Raw genomic sequence first — 9,410 nt, forward strand, 5'->3', positions numbered from 1 at the left:
CTGGAGCACAAGTCTGATGAGGAGCAGGTGAGGGAGCTGGGGTGGCTCAGCCCGGAGAAAAGGAGGTTCAGGGGGGACCTTCTCTTTCTCTCCAACTCCCTGACAGGAGGGGGGAGCGGGGGGGGGTGTCAGGCTCTGCTCCCAGGGGACAAGGGACAAGATGAGAGGAAATGGCCTCAAGTTGTGTCAGGGGAGGTTTAGATTGGATATTAGGGAAAATATCTTCATGGAAAGGGTGATCAGGAATTGGAACAGGCTGCCCAGGGTAGTGGTGGAGTCACCATCCCTGAAAGTGTTCAAGAAGTGTGTAGATGTGGCACTTGGGGATGTGGGTTAGTGCTGGTTTTGGCAGTGCTCTGTTAATGGTTGGACTCAGATTTTAGAGGGCTTTTCCAGCCTTAATGATTCAGTGGTTGTCTGAGGTGTTTCATCCCCTGGACTGCACTGGTTGGAACGTCAGCTCCTGCAGATGTGACACTGAAATAGGGTCAAGTGGCAGCACTGTGAGCGTGGAGGCCTTGGCACCTGGGGTCCTCACCACAGCAAGGCACAACAGAAAGTCCTCTTTTCTGTGGAGTTGATGGACAGGGGGTGTTGCTCCCAGACCTGGCTCCTGCCCAGCCCCAGACATTACTGGAAGAGCAGAGGGCAGCTTCTGCTGTGTCACTGCAGCCATCACCTGCCTGCCTCCCTTATTCTTCTGTGTCACTTAATATCAATTATAAAATATTAAATCAGATAAATACCTTTGACCTTTCTGGATGATAAGAAAAGACATTGTTCTCCCTCCTAAAATGCCGTTGTTTTCACTAGAAAATGCTAATGGGATAATGTAAAGGTTATTTCAGCCTCCTCTCAAGTCTGGAGATGTGGCAAAACAGTCACGATGCCCTTTGTTTATGCTTTTTTAATGACTGCTTTTAGCTCCAGGTATTTGAGGCCTCTGCATCTTTTCAGGTGCTCATTTAGGGAGTCTTTGGACTGCTTTCTGGGGGAAACATCCCAGGGAATGTAAATGTGCTTGTAATATTAGGAGTCTGGAGGAGAGCTGGGGTGGTGGAGGAGAACTGCTTAGAAAACCCTCCAGCTCACCCCTGCCATTTGCTGGGAGACTGATGGGATTAGAGAAGGATTTTTTTCTTATCTGCTTGGCCATGGACCTCCTGCTCCAGCCATGGAGGTGGACCATAGAGCTGAAGCTGCTCTCTCATCACAGCTGCTCGTTATCATGGTTGCAATGTGGAAGAACATAAAGAAAAGATAACCCTGCCAAAATTTGGCCAGACTGAGATTTGCCAGTGCCTCGTCTGAGCTTGAGCAAGTCCAAAACTGCTGGATGTTGTTTCACAGTGTGAGGTGCACACAACTGGTCATACCAGTGATCCCAGCCATGTCTGCAGGACAGGATTTGAGTGTGGGCTGGGCTTCGCATGTTCCCTGTGAGTCTGGTTTGGATGGTCACTTTGGTACCATGTGAAGGGCCTAGAGGGAAAAGAATTCAGAGGATGTTTGCTTTTCCTATACAAGTGGCATTTGGAGATATTTTTTTCTGGAGAGCTCCCAGTCAAAGGTGGTGTTGAATGAAGAGTGAAGGTTCAGCAGGGGACCTTGTCTTTCCCCCCACAACAGTTTTCAGCTGGTCTAGTGAGATTTATGTGCTCTCTCTACAGTCCTTGCCAATTCCATCCTCACACCACTGTGACTGATAAACTGATACCTCCACTCACTGTGCTGTTCTCCAAAGTCCCACTGCTGCTGAGTTTCTCTCATTCTTTCACTTTTCATATGTCTTTCAAAGAAGTCTCCCTGGCATCTGGGAAAATCTGAAATTTAATTACTAAGACACTATTTCCAGTCTGGGGATCACCTTTCCCAGACTGGAGGAGCCACTGGATTCTCTCACAAGACTGCTGTGACCCATTGCAGTCCTGTGTGCCCACCTGCACACCCCCATCACATTGGCATCGCTGATGGAGCTCCCCAGGACACTGGCTGTCCCCAGGCTCCCTCTCCTGCAAGCCAGGGAGTCACTGCTGCCCCAACTTGGTGACCAAAATCACAAGAAGAAGCAAAATGACCCAGAGCTGTAACCATGGACCAAGCTCCAGCTGCCTGGGGCAGCACTGTGGGCAGGGAGTAGCCCCAGCATGGGCTTGAATTTTGGTGAATCACAATCACAGACTCTTTTGGATTGAAAAGGATGTGAAAGCTCATCTTGTTCCAGCCCCTGCCATGGGCAGGGATACCTTCCACTGGACCAGTTTGCTCCAAGCCCTGTCCAGCCTGGCCTTGGACACTTCCAGGGATGGGGCAGCCACAGCTTCTCTGGGCAACCTGTACTAGTGCTTGAATTTTGGATACACGAACATCTTCAGCTCTTTTGTGCTGTAGCCATTAAGTGAAGCATCTGGTGCTTGTGAAATGGTAATGTCAAAGCTAATCACTTTGCATCAAAGGTGAGATCTCACCTGGAGGGTCCAGCCTTGGTGCTGATTTGGGACAGTCCTGCAGAGGATGCAATGGAGAACACCAAAAAACAAGTGCAATCAGTCTGGGAGGAAAAACAAAAGGATCTTGGGCAGAAAAGATTTATTGAAAGCATAAGATGGATCTTTCTAAATGGTCTGCACACTGCGTCTGTCAGGCTCTGGAGCTCCTCAGGTGACAGATACCTATCACTTTATGAGACAAAGCATGTCCCTACTTAATGCTCTTCCCTTTGACATCAGCCCAGCCAGCCCATCTGAACTCCTCCAGCAGGACATTTGGAAACACCTCGCAGACCCCCAGCACAGCAGCAAACTCCAGCAGTTTCCTTCAGGCCACTTCAGTGGCTGGATCAAAAGGACTGTCCCTGACACACACAGTCCCTGTGTCATTGGCAGAAGCTCTTCCTGAAGTCCTTGTGTGATGCACATCCTTCTCTAGGAGTGTGACACAGCAGTAGGACAAGAGGAAATGGCCTTAGGTCGCACCAGGGGAGGTGTGGAGTGGATATTAGGAAAGAATTCTTCCCTGAATATTCTATGACATAGGGAGACGCTCCAGGAAAAGGTGAGACATGCTACAACCCAGACAGGCCAATTCCTTTATTACCTGTTTCCTTCCTACCCCAAAGCTGTAGGTTATAATTTTACTCTGTCTACCTCATTGTATTTTTACTCTTTGTCTTCATCAATGCTTTAATGAGCCCTACTCAGCCCTCTCACAGGAAGAGGTTTTATAATCCACAATGCAATAAGGCTGCTTATTCATTCTTGGCTCCTCTCCACTATTTTCCCTCCCAGGAAATGCTGCTGCTTCCCAGTGCTGCAATGAGAGTGCTGAGCCCATTTCTCTGCTGCGCTGCCATGAGTCAAGATGAGTTCAACCTTTGGAAAATTGTTTCTTGAAGGCCAGAGACATTTGTTTGTCCTGTAGTTAAACATCTTTCACTGACACATCGGAGCCACCACAGCCCATCGTTTAGTGTCCTGAGTGACAGCCCAGTGTAACTGAGGGCCTATGGATATCTAACAGGATAAAAAAGGACACGAAAATGCTCTAATGTTCACAGTTAATGGGGTCAATGGAGGCCCACGATGGAAAACTTCATTTTCAGATGACTTTTGACTGTGCTATTACAGTGCTTTCTCAGCTCAGTCCCTCGTGGTTTTAAGGCATAAAAAGAATTTTCTCCTTAACAAATCTTAAAATTGTTTTCTTTTTTTTTTTCTTGAAGAGCCCAATTGTCACATCCCCTTATAGTTTCCTATCTTTCTTCCTCTTTCTCTCAAAGCTTGGTTTGCACAAAAAGTATTCAGCATCCTGCACCTCTTATAAGACCCTGTGCCCTGATGGGGTTTGGATCAACCTGGTCTAGTGGAAGGTGTCCCTGTCCATGGCAGGGGATTGGAACAAGATGGTCTTTAAGGTCCCTTCTAATCCAAACCCCGCTGTGATTCCATGACTCTATGATACACAGTGTTATTTTGTTCTTTCTCCCAGTCATCTCTATCAAAAAGTCATCAGATGAGATAGTCTCTACTGTTAAACCATACAAACATGACCTTTTGGTGCCACAACCCTCCCATATTTTGTTGACTCGTAGCCCAAATTTGCCTGTCCCGAGGAGATGTGACTTGGGAGCCAGGCACTGACAGGCCCTGCAGTTCCTGTCAGGCCGTGATTCCTCAGTTACAGCCCAGCTCTGGTCAGAGGCTGCTCTTTTCTCCAGAGACATATGAGTCTGAAGGCAGCTTAATACCAAAGGCAGAGTGGAGGCCAGTTCAGCTCTCTCAGTCTTATAGTGCAGGAAAAGCCTCTGGGACACACAGACAACACCACCAGTTGTCTCAGTTAAAGCCAGGTTTGAATTTAAGTACAAAGCAAGGTGAGATGTCATGTGTGAATTCCCAAGGTCCTTCTCCCTCTAGGGATAAAAACCAAAAGTTCTGGAGAAGAAGGGAAAGAAAGTCACTGGCACACATTTGCTCAGGGGAGACACACAGGGGATACCAGCTCCTGATGTAGATGCCTTAGTATGACAGGGTGGAGATCAAACACAGAGGATTCTTTTGCCTCACCCGTGGGATTCCTAGGAATTCACAATGTTTGGAGAGTGAGAAGACAAATCCTTTGGTTGCTAGCTATCCTCTTGTCCCTAGTTATGAAGAAAAGCCTCTGCCCCAGATTGGGCAGAGTTTAAATCCAGTCCTGCTCCTCAGTGCAGGCTGTGGGATAAAGCCTTAACATGTGCCACCCTGTCTGGGGCTGGACCCGCCCCACTGCAGATTAAATTGCTCAGATGCCTCACAGTCCACCGGAGACCTTTCCAGACCTTTCCACTGCGCTCCAGGAAGGATCATCAGGGCTCCTGTGAGCACCTGGGAAAGTGCCTGAGGTAATTTCAACAGCCAGGAGCAGAACAAGAATGCTCAGGTATGAATGGGCTGGGGCAGAAATGGCACGGTCAGTCAGGGGGCTGTGCACCAGAAGCCCTCACTTCTGACCTATTTTATCCTTACTCTAGCACTGGAATTAGCTTCTGTACATGATTTCAGTCCTACATCTTGTTTTAGGGCTACATTGTCAGAGGAGGTTTAGGTGGGATATTAGGGAAAATATCTTCATGGAAAGGGTGGTCAGGCATTGGAACAGGCTGCCCAGGGCAGTTGTGGAGTCAGCATCCCTGAAGGGATTTAAAAGATGTGTAGATGTGGCACTTGGGGATGTGGGTTAGTGGTGAGCACTGCAGTGCTGTGTTAATGGTTGGACTCAAAGGTTGTAGAGGGCTTTTCCAGCCTAAACAATTATATGATTCTATGATGAGGGATGATTCAAAGTTTAATTTCTTCCCTGAAGAGGTTTACAAGCCCGGATTAGTAATCTCCAGTTCACAGAGTTGTCCCACTGCCACCACATGAGGCAACTGGAGGCACAAAGGCAAGAACAGCTCAAGGCAGCCTTGCCACCCTGGGAGATGCATGGGGAAACCATAGTGTCCCCTGGCCACTGTAGGCCTGAGGCTGCAGCCACATGAAACATCGCTTCAGCAGGAGAGCATCTTGATAAAGTCCTCTTGCCGTAGCCTGGAGCATGGGAGTGAGTCCATTTGGAGGTAGCTGGAGAAGAAGAGTGGCGCTGTGAATCCTGCTCCTGTTCAGCAATGTGACCCCTGCTCATGTTCAGCAGTCATGTAGCGCCTCACAAGCATCACCACTGCTCGGGCAAAGCAATACAGAGCCCAGGGGCTCAGAGGATTGCGCAAAGGGTCCTTGCTTGCCCAGACCTTGGAGCGTGTCCGTACTGCACCAGAGCCTGCAGTTCTCATGGGTGAAGAAAACTGGCTGTCTGGAAGTTATTTTCCCAGTTTTCCAGTCGAGCAGTAGAACAGGTTTGGTATTGCGCTAGTGATATGGGCAACGTGCATCCTTGGCACTTCAGCAGGGTTTGACTGCAACCTCCCTGCAAGAAATCAGCCTATCTCATCACGTCTCCACCTGGGAATCCAACAAATTCCAACAAGTGGGATTTAGAAGCAGTTCAGAACTGCATGAAGCAGTTCTTCTCCAATAGGATTTTGCCACATTAGTGTTCTTATTCCTGTTCCCAAACTTGCTAGGATACACAGCTTTGTTCCCTTCAATTTGACTCAGGAATTTGAGGTCAGGGCTCCGTGGTTGCAAGAGAGTGCCGTGACCACTACAAGCTGTCTTGAGCATGAATTTGGAGTAGAGGCAAGTTTTTACATGTTCATGGTGGATCAGTACAGAGGGATCTTCATTGAAGAGATGCATCGGCTCATCCATATTTGTGTCAATAAGGAAAAAGAGGGAGAAAAATCAGTTTAGGGCAATGCAGAAGGCATGCCCTGGGAGCGAGGGAGACCAAACAGCCAAAGCAATAGGTGTAAATGGTTTTAAATGTATATAGAAGACATCTGTGTAATTAATTACCCTGATTTAAGTTGCACGGCTTTTTTGTGTGTGTAGATAACGCTGAAGGCTATGCTGTTATGTTAGAGGAATGTTTGTGTCTGGGGATTCATTCTCACCCTGCCAATAATAAACCTTCCCCAGAGTTTCTGAAACATTAATTACAGTTTTGTAACACACAAGTTTTGCAACCAGTTCAAGGTAGTTCCCTCTAACACTGACCTCTGACAGAAACAAATGAATTGCTGATGTGAAAACTGACAGTTGCCTGGGCATGAGTGCTCGAGACTTTGTGATGTTTGTATTGTAAATAAAATGGGTCTCACCGTCCTTGCCAGCCCGCCTGCCTACAGACACCCTCCGACACAGCCAGCACCTGGGAAGAACTATTTTCCCTCAGCCAAAAAGCAAACACCAACAACCCCAAGCAGGTTAAGAATTAAAAGTGAAGGAAGGTCTCAGATGCAGCTGGACATTGAGAGTTTTTCATCCAGGGGTTTCCCTCTCCGAGGTGCCACCAAGGCACAGGGGGTCCCACTGACGCTGCTCCAGTTCCAGGCGGCTGCTCTAGGTATCAGTTCCTTAGACCCACATCTTTTGTCCTTTCCACATCAAAGCACAGAATCACACAGTGCTTTAGGTTAGAAGTGACCTTAAAACCCATCTCGTTCCACCCCCCCGGCTACCTTCCACTAGACCAGGTTTCTCCAAGCCCTCTCCAGCCTGGCCTGGAACAATTCCAGGGATGGGGATTCCACAACATTTACAAAACAAGCCTAAAGGGACAAATTTAAACTTAAAAAAAAAAAAAAGGAAGATTTTTTATTTCCAGATTTGTCAAGTCACCACATTCAACTAAAAATAAGAAAAGGAATTGATTTTTAGATGATGCAGAAGGATATAGAATCTCCTCAGTGCATTTTGTGTCTCTGCTGTCTTGAGAAAGGGACCCCAGCCACTCCAGGGCTGCCTCTCCTCCTCGGCCATCTGGGATGGAGCTAAGTTCCCACTAGCATGATATTTCTTAATTAGCACAATCCTTCAAATTACCACAGCTTTCCTGCAAGCCACAACTTGTTCAGGACTGTGACAGCTCTTAGTAATTGTGTAACAAATGTCAGCTGTCTTACTAGATACAACTTAGAGCTTTTCATAGAGATGTGCTAAAATTACAGGTTAACAGTTGCAATATTGAAAATGTTTCCTTTTTGTGACTCCCTTTGTGCTTTTGCTGGTTTGGAGAAACTGGCTATCGCCTCCAAAAGGAGAAGGGTGATGACACTGATTCAGAAATCAAAGATGTGAAGCTACAATGTGTCAGTTAGAAAAAAGAAATTTTTTTGCCCATGGGATTGATGACAAATAAAAGAATAAGTATTTAACCAGATGAGAAATAATTGCAGTGTGAGCAATGCTGTACACCCAGTACCAGGGATAGGTGGTTAAAATGCCAGGACACAGAAAACCTCAAGAAATACTGTTTGTTTATTTATTACGATAGGAGGATGACATATTCACCTGGATACAAAATGCTTCAAATCCTCGCAGAGTAGTTGAGGTTGGAAGAGACCTTCTGAGGTCATTTGGTCCAGCCTCAAGCAGGGCCATCTAAAACTGGTTGCTCAGAAAATCCAGACTGCTTTTGAATGTCTTCAAGACTCCACAGCCTTCCTGGGCAACCTGTGCCAGTGCTTGGTCACCCTCGCAGGGGAAAAGTGTTTCCTCGTGTATCAGTGCGTGGGCTCCAATCCTGGCTCTGGGCACCACCGGAAAGAGCCTGGCTCCATCCTCTCTGCACCCTCCCTGCAGGTTCTGATAGACATGGATGAGCCCCTTTTGAGCCTGCTCTAGTCCAGGATGAACAGTCCAAGCTCGCTCAGCCTTTATTCATACAAGAGATGCTTCAACCTCTTCATCATCAGCACCTTTATCATCCTCTTGGCTCTTTGCTGGACTCAGCATGTCCATGTCTCTCCCCAAAAGGGGACACGGTTGGAGGATAAACATTTTCTCTCTCATCCCCCAAGCTTGTCATAGAATCATAGAATGGTTTGGGTTGGAAGGGAACTCAAAGCTCATCTCATTCCAGCCCTTGCCATGAGCTGGGACACCTTCCACCAGACCAGGTTGCTCCAAGCCCCGTCCAACCTGGCCTTGGACACTCCAGGGTTGGGGCAGCCAGAGCTTCTATGAGCAACCTATGCCAGGGCCTCACCACCCTCATAGGGAAGAATTTCTCTGTAATCTCTAATCTAAATCTACTGTTTTAGTAATTTCGATGCAGAAGGCATCATGTTATCAGGGATGGAAGCCCTTTGTAGCCCTCGCTGACCGATCCCAGACATCTCCCTGTCCGTGCTGTGTTTGGAAACGGCCCCAGGGGTTACTGGCTCCGTCACCTCCGCAGGGATCGGGGTGAGGCTGGAGCTCCCCATATCCTCGCTCCGGGACACGAGTCAACCAGTGTAACTGCGGGCAAACCGCACCAGGGACACAATGACGAAGGAGATTAAGACAGCGAGCGGTGACTGAGCCGTTCTCGGGGCAGGTTTTGGGTGAGGAAACCTCAGAAAAGCGGGAGCGCGGGGCCCGGCGGCATGAGGGGGCGGCGGGGCCGGGCTGGGCCCAGGGGCGCCTCTGTCAGGAGCCTCCCTGAGGCGTGGGCGGCAGTGGGGGGGCCCGGGGGCGGCGGGGCCCTGTAGCCGGGGCGGGAAGGGAAGGGAAGGAAAGGAAAGGCGGGGCGGTTCCGCCGTGCCCAGCCCGCCCCGCTCCGCCCCCGGCCCCGCCCGCCGCCGCCGCCGCCATGTTGCGGCCGTTGGTGCCCGGTACGGGGTGAGGCCGCGCGGGCCCGGCGGGCCCGGAGGAGCCGCCTGCGTGGGTGAGTCCTGCCCGCCCGCCCGGGCCCGGCTGCGCCGGGACCGCCCCTGCCGCTGCCCTCCGCCCTCCCTCCCTCCCGCCGGCCCCGCGGCCGGGCGGTGCTGCCGCCCCGCGGGC

At 49.4% G+C, this 9,410-nt stretch overlaps 2 protein-coding genes across 4 annotated transcripts in view; both read left to right on the forward strand.

Moving 5' to 3' along the window:
- Nucleotides 1–3,695, forward strand: part of LOC113974692 (mucosa-associated lymphoid tissue lymphoma translocation protein 1-like) — a 28,938-nt gene extending 25,243 nt beyond the window's left edge. For both annotated transcript variants that reach the window (XM_027698056.1, XM_027698058.1), the window contains one exon: nt 3,288–3,695. In XM_027698056.1, coding sequence (XP_027553857.1) covers nt 3,288–3,364 — 77 coding nt within the window. In that variant the 3' untranslated portion in view covers nt 3,365–3,695. The remainder of the gene's footprint in view (nt 1–3,287) is intronic.
- Nucleotides 3,696–8,789: 5,094 nt separating this feature from the next.
- ZNF592 (zinc finger protein 592) overlaps nt 8,790–9,410 on the forward strand; it is a 41,554-nt gene continuing 40,933 nt past the window's right edge. The window contains exon 1 of one of the 2 annotated variants that reach the window (XM_027697921.1): nt 8,790–8,971. The gene's annotated coding sequence lies outside the window, so the exon portion shown is untranslated. Of the gene's footprint in view, nt 8,972–9,209; nt 9,295–9,410 lie in introns of those variants that run through there. The other variant, XM_027697920.1, reaches the window with a different exon arrangement.

The sequence above is a fragment of the Neopelma chrysocephalum genome, unplaced genomic scaffold (assembly GCF_003984885.1).
Source record: "Neopelma chrysocephalum unplaced genomic scaffold, ASM398488v2 Primary Assembly neopelma1_124, whole genome shotgun sequence".
NCBI classification, from domain to species: Eukaryota; Metazoa; Chordata; class Aves; order Passeriformes; family Pipridae; genus Neopelma; species Neopelma chrysocephalum.